General features: G+C 45.3%; 1 protein-coding gene across 4 annotated transcripts in view; it reads right to left on the bottom strand.

Annotated features, from left to right (window-relative positions):
- Positions 1-16,782, bottom strand: part of ANXA13 (annexin A13) — a 57,757-nt gene that overhangs the window by 16,857 nt on the left and 24,118 nt on the right. For 3 of the 4 annotated variants that reach the window (XM_068983795.1, XM_068983793.1, XM_068983796.1), the window contains 3 exons: positions 14,610-14,727; positions 6,667-6,761; positions 2,724-2,894 (listed from right to left, as the gene is read on the bottom strand). In XM_068983795.1, coding sequence (XP_068839896.1) covers positions 2,724-2,894; positions 6,667-6,761; positions 14,610-14,727 — 384 coding nt within the window. The remainder of the gene's footprint in view (positions 1-2,723; positions 2,895-6,666; positions 6,762-14,609; positions 14,728-16,782) is intronic. The other variant, XM_068983794.1, reaches the window with a different exon arrangement.

Below are 16,782 nucleotides of genomic sequence, written 5' to 3'. Positions count from 1 at the left end.
ACCTCACTCCCCATCCTCCCCACAAGGGAGCCAGTTTTAGAAATTCTGTGCGCATTTTCCCTTTGCATTTGTACATATATGTTTGTGCTACTGAAAATATATAGAATTGTTTTGTGTATGTGTTTAAAAACTGGAATACTATATATATTTGTTCAACTTATTTTTTTCACTCAGTAATAGGTCTTTAAGGTCCTGCTATGCTTATGTACTATTAGTCACCTAGCATTTTTTTTTAATGGAAACAAAATGTTCCATCCTACAGTAAGCCCCAGTTTATTTAGCCAGCCTCTGACTGATGAACATTTAGGCTGTTTCCAATTTTTCTCTACTTCAAACAAGGCTGCACTCAGTCAACAATTTTGCTATGTGCTGCAATGCAAGTCTCTCTCTAGGGTGTGTGCTGGGAAGGACTGCCTTACAGGCACACGCCACCCTGATAAAATGAGTGTCGTAATAAAGTGAACTACATGAATCTTTTGGTTTCCCAGTACATACAAAAGTTACATTGATGTATATGTACGGTTGAGTCCCTCTGCTGTCCACCTGAAACTATCACAACATTGTTGATCAGCTATAATCCAATATAAAATAAAAGGTTAAAAAAATAAAAAGAAAGAAGTTATACTGACACTCTACTGTGGTCTGTGAAGTGTGCAATAGTGTCTAAAAAAATAATGCACATACCTTAATTTAAAAATACTTTATTCCTAAAAAATGCTAGCCATCATCTGAACCTTCAGTGAATCATCATCTTTCTTCCAGGGGAGGGTTTGAAATATTATGAGAATTGCCAAAATAGGACACAGAGACAAGAAGTGAGCAAACACTGCTGGAAAAATTATGCTGATAGACTTGCTCCAAGAAGCATTGCTGCACACACTCAGTTTGTAAAAATGCAATAAAGTGAAGTGCATAAAGCCATGTATGGCTATATGTTTCCCTGGCTCGTCCCGAGGGGGCCGCTTGGGAGCTGCCTCAGTCTACACTTGACCCAGCAGCATATAAGAGCCAGTGTCTCCCCACGGTGTCTCCCACAAACTGTTTAAAATGAAGGTCATGAGGCAGCAATGGGGAGAAGCGAGTGGGGCTGATGGAAGGTGAGGAGCCAGGCCCGTGTTGCTGCGGTGGGCGGGAAGGGGGTAGGAGGAGATGGGGGCTGAACACCTGTGGCTCTGCAGCCCCCTCCCCTTTCTCCTTCCAACCCACTACCAGGATCTGCCTGAACCTGTTGCCTGCTCCCTCCCTGCTTTTCTCCTTTTTACTGTCAGATCTATTTGATTGGGAAAAAAAAAAGTCTTGCTCATTGTTCGAGACCAGGACCCAAAAGAAACTAGGTTGAGAGTGAGCCACATGGGGACAAATGTGATTAGAAAAAGAATGACCAAATTAACCTTCTGGCCAAGGGAGGCTGCCCGGATACTGGCTGCCGGGTCACTGGCACTTTGGTGCTTCTGGAAAAGACGGGGATACTGAGTAAGGAGAGTTGTGTGGTTATTGGACAGAGCCAATGCCATCCGCCTGTGCTAAGGCTCCTCTAAACCACTATCCTAACCCCAAATAGAGGGGTTTTATTATCTGTGGGAAGAAGAGGAGTCCAGGGATGTTCAGGAGAAGGGTTTGCTCCTGTAGCCTGGACGCCGGTGGTGCCTCGGATAATGGGCTGGACAGCACAGGCTGAGCAGAAGGAACAAGCCTGGGTTATCGACATTTGAGGCCTAAGTATTAATAGCCCAGCAGCATCAGAGCGCCACGGTGGTTTTCCTCGCCATCTGCTCCAGGTGCTGCTTCTGTTTCCTCCCTGGAGGAATCAAAAATGTTGGGTTTTCTTGGCACTTTCCTTGCTGGACCTCCCCACTCTACATGATGGATGTTGCAGAAGAAGAGGACATTTCCAAAGAATGACCTGGGGACCCTCTTTACTCTTGATGAAGTCCATGGTCCCTGGGCTTCCCTGGTGGCTCAGATGGTAAAGAATTTGCCTGCAATGCAGGAGAGTTGGGTTTGATCCCTGGGTCAGGAAGATCCCTTGGAGAAGGGAATGGCAACCCACTCCAGTATTCTTGCCTGGAGAATTCCATGGACAGAGGAGCCTGGCAGGCTACAGTCCGTGGGGTCGCAAAGAGTTGGACATGACTGAACAGCTAACACGCACACATGGCCCCTATGGGTTCTGGAACCAAATATGAATGGGCCTTCACAAATGCCCTTTTTAGCTCCTGACATGATGGCATGTACCCAAGGGACAAGGGGAGAGGGCTGCTAACAGAAGGACATGGAAACCTCTGGGGAGGTGGTGGCAGCCCCAGATGTTTCCTGGGATCCCCTTGGCATTCCCACCCGCCTGCCTCATTCCTTTGCTCCCTGCATCCACACTTGGATTGCTAATTGCAGTATTGGTGCTAGGAGACCTGCAAAGTCAGGCTGGGCAGGTAAAGTAGGACTCGTATCCCACATATGAAACTGCATCTCTTTGGAAAAATAAAGCTGGATTGACACAGCTCTTCTGGAAGGCTCTATCCTGTCAAGCCAGGGGCAGTAACACTACAACCGACCATCAGAATATTGGAAGAGGCATCTCTCCAATGTGAACCAAGCGGGCAAATTGCTTGCCCAGACACTTGCTCACCACAGGGTGGAGGGCTAGGAGGACTTTCCCTTCTGGCTGCTGTAACCCTCTCTGACAGGCATGTGGACGCTCCCTCAGGGGCTCGGCTGGGACTCACCTTATTGGTTCTTGTGCACAGGACCTCGATGAGTACTGCCTCACTCGTGCCCAGGCCCTTCATGGCCTTCTGCAGCTGCCGGGCAGCATACTCATCGGGGCGATCCAGAAGGGCCAAGGCTGTCTTCTCAAAGTTTCCACTCAGCTCACTCTTGAGCACCTCCTCCAGGTCCTGTGGGAAGATGGCAGGAGTCCTGACCGAGAAGGGCCTGAGGGCAGGGGGACAGGTGTCTGCTTTCCGCGCGGCACGGCCCCAGGGGATATTGGACACTTGCCGTGGATGCCCAGGGCACGCCCTAGACAGGAGCTCTACAGGGGTGAGTGACCTTCTCTGGAGGACCGTGGTCACCCGACTGCCCATCCATCTGCTGGGGACACTGAAGATGAGTCACAATGACAACAAGCATTTGCAGAACACTTTAGGGTTCAGACAGCTTTCTCATTGATCCTCGAGACAGCCCCAAGAGGAGAGGTATTTATTGCTTTATCCCCATGGACTGAACCTTGGTAAGATAAAGGACTCATCTGCAAACACTTGGCTAGAGAGAACTAACACAGGTTTGTCCTCTCCAGGAGACTGGCTCATTCACTGGCTGGATGGGGGTGCTTTGAGCGTGAAAGCACATGCATGCTCAGTTGTGTCCAGCTCTTTGCAACCCCGTGGACTGTGCCTACCAGGCCCCTCTGGAATTTTCCAGGCAAGAATACTAGAGTAGGTTGCCATTTCCTTCTCCAGGGAATCTTCCAGACCCAAGGATTGAACCTGTATCTCTTGTGTTTCCTGCATTGACAGGCGGGTTCTTCACCAGCTGAGCCAGCAGGGAAGCCCTGAGAGTGGAAGGGGGGCACTACCAATAGTCGTCCCCTGTTGTCACAGGGGGATGACAGGAGTAACGTGAGACTGTCCTGGGCAAGCTCCATGGACAGCCACTTTGGTGTTTTGTTAAATCCTGAAAGGGACACACGTGAGAAAGAACTCAGGTAGGGGGAGGGAAGTTCATGAAATTCTCCCTGGCATCGGTTTTCGGCAAGCCCCCTCTAATCGCGAGTAGACTCCCTGCTCCCACCTGCTCCCTCTGGCTAGATGGTTTAATGAGAAAAGCGTCAAGAATGAACGTTCAGTCCAGCTAGAGCTGTCCACATCCCAACCAAAATGAAGGACCTCAAAGAAGGACTTCCATGCGAGAGATTGCTCCGTGTGGGTCAGAATGGAAGCCAATAGACCAAGCTACAGCACGGAGTGGGCCTGGCTACTCAGCTCCACGCATGATGGCTAACAACACAGCCACGGAGTTCTGTGACCTCGGAAATGCGCTTAATTTCATCATCTCTCGGTTTCCTTTCTTGAAGAATGGGGAGAATAGTAAGACTTACTTCCTAGGGTTGTTGGGAGAATTAAATGAGACAGTCCTTGTAGACACTGAACACAGTGCCTGGTACATTTTCGATGTTCAGTAAGTGATTATTATTGTTGCTGTTATTATTATTCTATGTTGGTGAAACTTTCAGAGAGAAGGCAAATCAACTATTCCTCAAATGAACCTTTGAGTTCCAGATCTGGGAGAAAAACCCAGAAGATTTTTGTCCAAGGCCCTGGGATCTGCTGCCTCAGTAGTGGGTTGTGATGTTAATATTAGTAGCTTCATTCCATAGCAGCTGCTGCATCTAACCCTGACCTTGTGAAGACAGGCCTCTGGTCAGTGCTCTGGTGTGGATCCGCCCGAAGACTGGAATCTTTTTTCAAGTCAGATGGGCATTATATAGAACTGCAGAGAAGAGAGATTCCAGCTGCCTGCTCTTAGAAGCCACAAGCATGAAAACAAACCCCTGTGTGTTTACATTCTATTTGGACATAGGAGCCAGCTCAGGATACCTTGGCTCTGACCCTGGTTTCCTGCTAACTAGCTGTGTCACCTTGGGATGCTTATTCTCTTTGGAGCTCAGTTGACTTGAGGATTTAGATTTGTTTATCTCTAATGAACTGAACTGAACTGAACTGAATGTCTTCCAGGGTTTCTGTGATGGCTCAGTGGTAAAAAATCTGCCTACTGATGCAGGAGATGCTGGTTCAATCCTTGGGTCAGGAAGATGCCCTGGAGAAGGAAATGGCAACCCTCTCCAGTATTCTTGCCTGGAGAAACTGCATGGACAGAGGAGCCTGGCAGACTACAGTCCATGGGGTTGCAAAACAGCTGGACATGACTGAGCAGCTGAACAACAATGACAAGAGATGTCTTCTAGCTTTGTAATATGATTCTGGAGGTCTCAGTCGTCTGATACACAGCTGAGAATTGGAAAGTAAAAAAAAAATGATTGGCAGATGTAGGTATTGCAGATTTTGTGCTATAGAGTGCCCACTTTAACAAAGCCCGAGGGTCTGGCTTTGAACCCATTTTCTTTTATTTTACTGCTTCCTAAGTGGTGCAGTGATCAAGAATACTCCTGCCAATGCAGGAGACACAATAGACACAGGTTCAGTCCTTGGGTCAGGAAGATTCTCTGGAGAAGGAAATGGCAACCCACTCCAGTGTTCTTGATGAAAAATCCCATGGTCAGAGGAGCCTTATGGGCTACAGTCTGTTGGGTTGCAAAGAGTCAGACATGACTTAGCACACACACACACACACACACTCTTATTTTACACCAAAGCTCAAGAAGCCTGTGTCTGACTTTCCATATTAGCAGGATAGAAGTAGACACAGTGCTTGAGGGGCTGCTACAGTCAGGCACACTGACAAGGATGAAAGTTCAATGTCATTCAATTAAGTTTAAATCAGCTAAGCTGAAGCTTCACTTATCTTGCCCAGTGTCATCAATGAACGACATTGACAAGCCTCATCGTGAGGAGAGAAGCAGGAAAAACTACAAAAGCACAGCTCCCTGGGCCACTTAATGTAGAAATAAACTGCTCCTCCTCTTATGGCAACAGGTTCTCCAGAAGTGATGGCTGGCCCTGGAGGTGGAAGGCTTAGACTCGAGGCCTGGTTCTTTTTCTTAGTAAGTGTGTGGTTTTGCATCAGTCATTTAAATAGATGAGCTCCACTTTCCTCTCTGTAAGATGGAAACAGCCATCCCTTATTAGGGCTTCCCTTTGCTGGAAGGTGCCAGCATTCCCCTGCCTGATTCTCCCAGCAACCTGAGAAGGGAGGCAAATTTATCATTGTATTTGTGAGGAGACCAAGCCTGGAGAGATAGTTGCCCACCCAGTGAGAAACCTGTAAGAAAGTCCATTTCTATCTCTCTATCTAATTATACATAGGATTATTGACACTGTAAAGATTTTCTAAATTTGGAATTAGAATGCAGCATAATTAATATTTATTTTGTAAACTGATCATTCTAATGACATTAAGAAAATGTTAAATTTCGTTCATGCTATATTAATGAAGAAAATACTGTAGAAAGGCTAGTGTATTCTTAAAGATTTCTGTACATAACACTATCAACAATAAGAATAAAAGAAATGTGTAAAGAAAGGAAAAGGTATAGATGCTTAATGAAACAGAGAGTGTTTTCACTTTTTGGTTTTTAAATTTTTGTAACAGTCATTTATGAAGAATAAATCATTATTGAAGACACCTGAATAAATAATTCTTATATAAAGACCCTCCCGCAAAAACTGATTTTCAAATTAGTGGCCTATCTATACGTTAATGTGTGAAAATAGTCTAAAAGAATGGGGAAAAAAATGACTGAGGGATTAATTTATAAAGAAGTCAATTTAAAAAGCAATGAGTTAATATTGATTTTACAGGCTGTTAACAAGGCCATTTCAGTTTTTCTGAAGTCAATTAAAGCTCTAAATAGGTGTCTTCTTTTGTTTCTCCTGGGCTAACTAGATAAAGCTTTAAAGGTATCTGTCACTGTCTTGGGAACATAAAGGAAACGGAAGAGACAGTTAAGGCCAAGGCCGTGTGCGCGTGGCTGAAGGCCCTCGGGATCACCTTGCCGTATGTCGTCTTGTACTTTTGTTTTATTTGTTGCCTCTCACTTGATGTCCTGCTTGATAAGATTTCGATGATGGCGGCTTCATCAGTTCCTAAAGTGCAAGAGAAAGAAACAAAACCACGGTGAGCAAGAAACAAGCTGGAAGTTTATTTTAGTCCAGCTGGAGAAAGCAGGGTAGAGGTCACAGACTTTGGTGTAACCTAGATGGACCATTTGACTTTAATATCTTGTGCTGATAATTGTATTCTCCTTATTCACTTAACAAGTATCCACTGAGGTCTCACATTGCATAAAGCACAGTACTAGGCATTGCAGTGGAAGGAGGAACAAATACAGTAGATCCCTTAATTTCACTGCTCAACATAAACGTAAGAGAAATGAAAACTTATGTCCGCACAAAACTTGTATTCAAATGCTCACAGCAGCATCATTCATAATGGTCAAAAGGTGCAAACCACTTGAATGTCCATCAGTGGATAATGGAAAAATGAACCGTGCCATGTTCATTTCGTGAAACGTTACTTGGCCAGAAAAAGAAATGGAGACCGATACATTTGACGATATGAGTGGACCTTAAGCACACTATGGTAAGTGAGAGAAACCAGTCACAGAAGATGAAGTATTATGATTCCATTCATATGGAAGCCCAGCACAGGGAAATCTATATTAAGACAGAAAGAAGAACAGTGGCTGAAGGTGGGGTGGGCAGAGAGGCGATAGCTCAAGTGTAGGAGGTTTCTTTTTAAGGTGATGAAAATGTTCTAAATTGACTATGGTGATGGTTTCACACATCACCACATTAAAAACAATTGAACACTTTAAATGGGTGAATTGTATGGTGTGTCTTATACCTAAAAAAAAAAAAAAAAGCTGTTTAAAAAAAAATGGTATGTTCCTTGGCCTCCAATTACTTAAAATGGAGTAAAAGAGGTTAAGACAAAAGGCCCAAATTGCTGCAATATTAGGCCCATTCATAAACTTGTTAATTTCAGAGAGAAGTCCTAATCGGGAGCTTGAGGGGTAGTTACCCCTTAAACTCCTTTGAACCACACTTTTCCCCTGATGCTCAAAATAATCCTTGTTCATCATAGGTGAAAGTGAAAGTTGCTCAGTTATGTCCAACTCTTTGCCATCCCATGGACTATACAGTCCATGGAAATCTCCAGGCCAAAATTGGAGTGGGTAGCCTTTCCCTTTTCCAGGGGATCTTCCCAACCCAGGGATCGAACCCAGGTATCCCATATTGCAGACGGATTTGTGATCAATACTGAAATGATAATGACGAAGAAATAAGGGCAGCTTATCATTTTTAGAACCTGGACGCAGGATGGGAAGGGGCTTCCCAGGTTGTGCTAGTAGTCAAGAACCCTCCTGCCAATGCAGGAGACATAAGAGATGCAGGTTTGATCCCTGGGTGGGGAAGATCCCCTGGTGGAGGGCAACCCACGCCAGTGTTCTTGCCTGAAGAATCCCATGGACAGAGGAGTCTGGTGGGCTACAGTCCATAGGATCGCAAAGAGTTGGACATGACTGAAGTGACTTAGCATCCTTGCATGCACAGAGTAGCAAAGATGTCCCAGGGGTTGCAGGTATGGGAATGAAAAAGACTCCTTGATCAACAAACCGTGAATTCAATTTCTTCAGACTGGGTTCAAGTCCTGGCTCCACCCTTAAACCACACAACAAATCATCAGATTCTGGAGTGTTCCTGCCTGTTCCTAGACCTCCTCTCATGCCTGCTGCCTGTAAATAGTGTGCGCTGGCAAAGGCTTGAAGTGTTTGGCCCCAGCCCACATCGCTTTATTTGGAAAGTCAGTGCTGGGACTTAGAAAGACTGCGCTGACCCAGGGGTTGGAGGGCTGTGCGCTGCTCCTAGGAAAGCCACAGCTCCATGTCTGTGGACTGTTCGTTTGGTCTCAAGGACTAGTTCCACCTTTACAATTCCAGGAAGATCTAGCTCTTTGATTCCAGCTGGAAAACCAGAAAATTTTAGGATGAGCTCACTTGCAAAAATAACGTCCGCTGCCTGCCTCATTCCAACTCACTCCCAAAGCTATTTCTGCTGTCCCTCCTCATTTCCTCCTGCAGCCTCGCCTACGGAATCTGTATGCAGTTACTTCCTCTGCGACATGATGTCTTTTTAACCTCTGAGTGCCGGAAATCTCACCTCAGAAGGGATTTTTTTTTTCTCATAAAAAGAAATCTCTGAATCCAACCCCTTCCTTTTTTTTTTTTTTTCCCATGTGGGCTGCTCAATGGGGATCCTGCCTTACTCTCACCTTTTCTGGTCAGAATTCGCTGTCCTCAGTGGCCTTTCTGCTGAACAGATCAGGCTGCTCATGCTTCTGCTTCAAGCCATTCCATCTAGGCCCCTTTAGATCCAGAACAACAGCCTGGACTCTTCTCTGCCCACAAGCCCTTCTGTTAGCTTTGCGCCCCTCACCTTCCCTCCCATTCCTCCTTCAGGACTCAGCTCGCTGGACTCTCCTGGGAAGAGACAGACACTCCTTCCTGGGTCCCTCCTATTGCCCTTCCTCCTCCTCTGCCATCCCTCACTGCAAGTTCCATGGGAGCAGGAGGCACTGCTCATTGCAATCTCCACACAGAAGGCTCTCAGTATTCATCAGACCTGACTTGCTGAGTGAAGGAATGTTTGAATGCATGGGGCCGTTTGCACTGCCTTTTGACGGCGCTGGTCTCTGCATGGATGTGAAGCTGTGTGCTCTACTCAGGCGCCCTGTTCATAGCAGGTGATGTGATGTGTGTGTGTGTGTGTGTGTGTGTGTGTGTGTGCTTGTGTTGGACTCTTTTCAACCCCATAGACTGTGACCTGCCAGGCTCCTCTGTCCATGGAATTCTCCAGGCCAGAATATTGGAGTGGGTTGCCATTTCCTCTGCAGAGAATCTTTCTGACCTGGGAATCAAACTCGAGTCTCCTGTATCTCCTGCATTGGTAGGCAGATTCTTTACCCCTCAGCCCCCTGGGAAGCCTGTATGTAGCAGGGACCAACAGGAAATCCTCTGCTCCGATGCTTCAGTCAACCTATATCTGCATAATTCAGGACGATTGAGTTAAAAAGTTAAAAGTAAGGCTTTCAAGACTTTGCTTCCTGCAATACTTTTTAAAAGGAGAGCAGAGCAGTCTGGGGCTGGCCCAGCAGCAGCCTGGAGGTGAGAGGGGAGCAACTGGAAGTGACTTGATTTCCCTCAAGCTCTTTGAGTCCAGGCATCACGTTTATGTGGGGAACTGTTTCCACTACTGGACCAAGAAGCGATTTACTGAACAGTGACCTCATCTTATATTTCACAGTATGTGTGTCATATAAGCAGTCTGGGCAGGGGAACCATTTCCTGTAAACATTTACAATGGTTTGAGGATCAGGGCCAGTCACCAGGGATTCTGGGAAAGACTTTTTTTAATGAGGAAAGAAGGAACCTCAGCCTTGACTGTGCATAGGACGCAGTAATTACACAGTCGAGGTCAGAAGCCGGTGACCGTCAGCCTTGGAGGGCCAAGAGCTTCCTGACTTTGGCTTTTCCAGCAATTTCCTGGGAAGACACGGAGCTGAGTTTCAGCAGGGTGGTGGGGAGCTGAGTTTCTGCTGGGTTTGAAGCGACCTCCCTGGTACCCTCCCTGATGAGTGACCACTTCTCAGCAGGCCCCAGAGCCAGCCAGAGCCACCCTCCAACAGTGCCATGGCAGCTTCTCCAAGACCAGTTTCTGTATTTTTCAGGAGGAATGGCAAACCTCCTTTTGCATTTCCAGAAGGATAATGAATGTTGGGGTCCATGCGCTATCAGATTAAGGCATTATCTACAGGAGGGATCTGCTGGGATGGGGGTTCACAGAGCCCCGAGAGGAAGGCCTAACGGGGGTCAGTGTCAAGGGATTTGGGTTGACCCAGACCAAGGGTCCAAGGTACTTAGGAGCTAGGGAAGCATAAGCACCAAAGATGTGAAAAGGAAATTTGCCAGTTTAGCGTTATTTGGAAAAATCAGTTGTTATTTTATGGTATAGCATTCTTTTTTTTTTTTTCAATTGGGGTACAGTTGTTTTACAATTTTGTATTAGTTTCTTTTTCTGTATCAAAGTGAATCAGCCATACTTATACACATATCCCCTCTCCCTTGGATTTCCTTCCCATTTAGGTCACCACAGAGTCCTGAGTAGACTTCCCTGTCTCTGCAGTAGGTTCTCATTAGCTCTCTGCTTTGTACTGTAGCGTATATATGTCAATCCCAAGTTCCCAGTCCACTCCACCACCCCTTCCCTGCTTGGGGTCCATATGTTTGTTCTCTATGTCTGTATCTCTATTTCTGCTTTGCAAATAAGTTCACCTATAGCGTTTTTCTAGAATCCATATATATGTGTTAATATACAATATTTGTTTTTCTCTTTCTGGCTTGCTTCATTCTGTATGACACACTCTAGTCAATCCATGTCTCTACAAATGGTCCAATTTAATTCTTTTTTTATGGTTAAGTAATATTGCATTCTTATAAGTTTGACTTTCATAGTTGGGTGAATGAGTGGGAGCCCACATAACCTTTTTGATGCCTAGGGCCTCTAACCCCTCTCTATGCAACATAGTGGATGCATGTGGTTACTGAGGATGCAAAGTGTGGCTGGTCCAAGTTGAAATGTTCTGTAAGTGTAGAATATATATAGTCCTTTGATGACCTAATGTGAAAAATGGGATGTCAGGTATCTCATGAATAACTTTGAAATTGGCTATCAGTTGAAATGATATTTGCAATACAGTATTAAGTTAACTAAAATATATTGTTAAAATTAATTTCACCTGGATTTTAAAATATAGCTTCTCAAAAATTAAAAATGATCCGTATGTCTCACCATGATGGCTATTGGACAGCATGGCCCTAGAAATTTAAATCCAGCCCTGGCAGGGATGGTATAGCAATAAGATAAGTACGTGATCTTACAGATGAGTTTTGCCAATGATACCATTTTGCTTGGACTTACTAATAGAGGTTGGAATTCTAGACCTTTATCTAAATGATAGCTTTTCAAGATAGCTCTAGGTCCAATCACCCCATCCTCATTTCATAACTTTTTGACTTTGGACAAGTATTTAACCTCTGAGCCTTGGCATTCTCATCTGTTAAGTCATTACAGTACAACCTTACAGGATTGTCAGGAAGTTACAAAAGATGATGTGTGTGGTACCCAGTTTAGTACTTGGCACGTAGAAGGGACTCTCCAACAGTCACCAGCGCAAGAGAGGTTCCACCTCGTGGCCACACCCAATTGGAGGCGGGAGGAGAACACAGCATGACTTTGACATTCAGTAAGTGCTGCATCTGTGCTTGGCAAACTAAATTCGTGTGGTAGCTAAGAACTCAGGGATTTATCATAAACCACAGCTGACTCATTCCACACCCACTTCAGCCCCTGTCTCCAGCCCACATCCAGATGTCAGGCCCTCATTCAGGAGGCAGCAGGGAAACACCTGTGAGGCTGGCTCAGACCCTCAGAAATATAAACATCCTGACACTCACAGGCAAGCGTGCCTCCTGATCAGCCAGCCAGGATGTAAGCAAGGACCAGCTCCTCTCTGCTGAGCTCACCTCTGATGCCCCCAAACCGAACAACCTGGTTGTCACCCTTCATTTCCAGCCCTCCCACCTCTGATTTATTCAACAATACTTACTATGTAGAAATCCCTTCTACTTCCCACCACGTTGTCTTCAACCCCAGCTCCTTTGGGATTTCAGCGTTTCTTGGGCAAGGTAGACTATGCTATAGTTGGATAGTTCCTTCTACGGAAGCAAAAGATGTCTTCCTAGAACTTCCACTGTGGATCCCAGGTCTTTCCCCTGGACTCACACAAAAAGTTTAAATGGCCATCTTCTACCACAATACCCATTCCTAGGAAAGTAAATCTCCACTGATTTACCTCTAAGTAAAATCTAGCACTTGTCTTCATAAAACATCATGCCAAGAGAAAAAAGCCAGACATAAAAGGCCACAGATTGTATACAGTGCGTCCCCTACAGATGAACCTTCATGTGTCGAACTTTCCAAGATCCGAACGTGCGTTCTGTTGACACCAGCTGTGAGTGAAACTGCAGCCTGCCCTCCAGGCTGCACTCCGGGCTCCCGCCTCGTCTCCCTCCTGCAGGGCACTATCTCTTCTATCCTGTTCACTCGGTGCCCCAGTCCCTGTGTGTGGGCTCTTGTACTGTACTATTCTGCTTTTCAAAGTACTGTCAGATTAAAATGATTTTCTTTATTTTTTGTGTTTGTTTTTATGTATTATGTGTGTGAAAAGTATTATAAATGTCTTACAGTACAGTACCATGTAGCCGACTGTGTTAGCTGGGTGCCTAGGCTACTTTGTTGGACTTAGGAACAAATTGGACTTATGAATGCACTCTTGGAATGGGACTCGTTTATATGTAGGGGACTTAATGTAATTCCAGGTGCATGAAATGTCCAGAATCAGCAAATCCATAGAGAGAGAAAGTGGACCAGTGATTGCCTGGACCTGAAGGTGGAGTGGGAGCAGCTATGAATAGATGTGGGGTTTCTTTTGGTTGATGAAATTGTTCTGAAATTAGAGGTGATGATTACAAAACCCTGTGAATATATGAAACCCCATTAAATTGAACACTGCAAAAGGGTGGATTTTATGATATAGAAATTATATCACAATAAGAAAAAGAAACATTTAGTAAAGCAGCTTTTGGATTCAGATGGCTTCTACCAGCCATGTCTTCTCAGGCCTGAACCCACCCATGGCCATTGTGTGGCCGAGGTGGCTTAGCTGTGATGTCTCTAAATTGTTGGCACTTGGAGGCAATGACAGAAATTGGTTCAATCCCAGGGCTCACGGCTTACTGGTGTCATGTCTTTGGGCACGTTACTTAACTTGTCATGCCTTTCCTCTCATCTGAAAAATGGACTTTTGTGAGAATAACTTAATGAGATCTTATATATAAAGTATTTGGCTCAATGTCTAGAATATTAAAAGTTTCCCAATAGGTATAAGAAAGAAAATTGAGGAAATTCATCAACCTCGCCCCTCCTTTTCCTCCCAAGTTATTGCCATTACTTCCTTGTTTTCCTGGAACCCTTGATCAACAAACCCAGGATCAACCCAATGACTTCCTTGGGTTCCAGAGCCTCTGTTTATGGCCCCAGCACTAGGTGCTCTTTCCCTCATCCCACTTTGTTCCTGGGTTTACCTTTCTCTTGATCTCTTGCTTGTTGTTGCTATTTAGTTGCTAAGTCATGTCCGACTCTTTTGCCACCCCATGGACTGTAGCCTGTCAGACTCCTCTGTCCATGGGATTTCCCAGGCAAGAATACTAGAGTGGGTTCCCATTCCCTTCTCCAGGGGAATCTTCCTGATCCAGGAATCGAATCTGCGTCTCCTCCATTGGCAGGCTGATTCTTCACCACTGGGCCAACAGGGAAGCCCAATCTCCTGCTTAGACTCCCATTCTTGGCCGTACTTAGGCCTGGATGTAAATAGCTGCTTCAGTGTGGCCCCTTGATTCTTGACCTTGGTCATAGTTTTGTCTTCACTTGTTCAGCTTCCAGGTGAAGTGCCAGGTCCCTAATTCAGTTCTCATCAGCCCTGACTCCCCACCACCCCCCATGAAAGACATCAGAGGGTTTAATGACATTAGGATTGTAGAAACTACACTTCTCATGAAGCTTCCCCCAGCTCAAGTTCAAATTAAATGTCATAATTTTCAATCTCTAGCTATTATGTTGAATCCTGAAATGTAATAGGATCTGATAACTTTGAGAGCTTTTATAAAGGGAAACTTAAAAATGATCAGTTTAGCTTGGAAGATATTAATACAAGATAAGTCAGAGGTCATCTTCCTGAGATCATGGGAAAGTCAGACGTGAGATCAAGTTTAATCAGTGTCAGGAGTGAATGAGAAAACAAAATATCTTTCATACCCATTCCTTTGCAGGCTTTGTTCAGCTTTTTGGCATCTCGATCAGCATCAAAACGCTGATGACTTTTTGCTTTGGTGTCTCGACCAGCATCCAAGCCCTGATGACTTTTCCCTTTGGCCTAGAAGAAAAAATAATTGCAAAGGTGAGTGGACAATTTGTTGTTGTTGTTGTTGTTGTTGAGTCATTAAGTTGTGTCTGACTCTTTGGGCATTAAAAATGATCTCTGGCTGAAATTGGCAGCTAAAAGGAAGACCAAGCAGACACCCAGATGAGGGAACAGCTGCCGCTGTACACATGGATATGTGTGGAAATCAGCTGGGGAAGCTCTGGCTGCAGAGAGATGGCTGGTACCTCCTGGAGCCAGCTGGACTCGGATGCCCACAGAGAATGGGCCCCTTTGTTCTCTGGGACAATCAGCCCGGTCAGCTCTGGGAGGAGTGATTTTCTCATCGACTCTTCCTCTGTGTGTCTGTTTCTGAAACAGAGAGTAATACAGTGGGCCAGTGTCTTGGAATGCTGGTTTTTCCCCTTTGCCTTGAGACACAGCCTGTCTAGGGAATAGTTGCTGCCTGCCAGAAACTGAGGATTCTAGGATCTTATTACAGATCCATTTTGTAAGCTGGGCTGAAGCTTTACCATTCACACAATGAGAGATGTACTGTTTAATTTGTTGGAGATAAGAGGTATTGGTTTTTACTGGTCCTTGGGAAGAGAAAGTTCTGTATGTATACTAATCTAATGTTTCCCATATTTTAGTCATTCGCATAGTACATCCACTAAATAAATGTCCACAGCTATCTAAGTCTACATTATTATTTGCTTATTATTTTTCTCTCAGTTGACCTAGTTTGTTTTGCTTAAAGTTATTTTCCAGAAAGAAACTTTCTGTTAGCACTGAAGTGAAAAACCAGTGTTGCTTGCTTAAACAGAAGGCAAGCATAAAAAATCTGCACCACTATTAAAAATTTAAAGACGTGAGGTTAATTGCAGTTATGCAACGAGTAGCTTTGAACACACTCTGGCTTTTCTCAGCTCTTTGTCTCTCCTCAGAGACCTTCTTTAATGACAAGTGTCACTTATTTGCCATCCTTCTGGGAAAGTTGGCTCAAGTGTTACTGTCTACACTCCCAGATTCTCCTCTCCCTCCTTTCATTTCTGTGGGCGCCTATTGGGAATGAGCAGTAAACCACATAAAGCACAGAGAAGGAGTTTCATTCATTTGCCTGGCAGCTCTGTGTCCTCTGAGGACATCCCCTCCCCTATTCCACGCGGTCTCACTGGGGCTGTCAGTCATGAGGCTTGAGCCCTGTTGTCTTGCCCTTGGGTGGACACGCACCCTGTCACTCAGGCAGTAGTGACTGGTTCCGGAGTGGGGATGTAATCCAAGCAGGATCAGTTAGAATTTTTCCTGCTTTGATATATAGATATTGGGAGAGAGATGTCTCTCCCTGGTGGGTTTGCTAAGCTCACTGAGCGTGAGTGTAGTGTGTGTTGGTGGCCATGTGGTCCACTCCATGAAGGAAGCATGGGTTCAGTATGAAGCAAAGCAGAGGTAATAAGAGTGGAAATACGGAGAGAGAGAGAGAGAGAGAGAGAGAATATAACTAGGGACTGGAGGAGGGCTGACTTTTAGGTTTTGGTTAATGGAGGATCATATAATTTTAGAGCTGAAGGGATATCAGGACCCCTCCCTGCCATTGCCTTTTGCAGTGTAGTGTATAGCCCATCTTCCCCGCCCCCCTCTATTTTTTGACCCCGTGTGACATAAGGGATCTTAGTTCCCCAACCAGGGATCAAACCCACACTCCCTGCAGTAGAAGCACCGTGTCTTAACCCCTGGACCTTTAGGGAAGTCCCACCTGGCCCATCTTAAAGTATCTATTCCTGAAACAAGGTGGAGAGGGACTCATATTTGTTGAGCACCTGCCACATGCTAGACGACTCCTTCACTGACAGACCTTTCTTCACGGGGAAGAGTAGGCGTTAGTCACCTGATTTACAGAGGAGGAAGCCTGGGTTCACGCAGGTCAGAGCACCTATCAGTGTTCTTGCAGGATGCGTGTGTGCGCCAGCTCAATTTGTCTCCTAAAGCCCATGCTTTTGTGTTTCCTGCACCATCCTCTGTGTGTGCATGCTCAGTCACTTCAGTCGTATCCAACTCTGTGCAACCCTA

Source organism: Capricornis sumatraensis, chromosome 11 (genome assembly GCF_032405125.1).
Source record: "Capricornis sumatraensis isolate serow.1 chromosome 11, serow.2, whole genome shotgun sequence".
Taxonomy (NCBI): Eukaryota; Metazoa; Chordata; class Mammalia; order Artiodactyla; family Bovidae; genus Capricornis; species Capricornis sumatraensis.
Note: the sequence above shows the minus strand (reverse complement) of the source record. Positions and strands in the feature narration are given on the sequence as shown.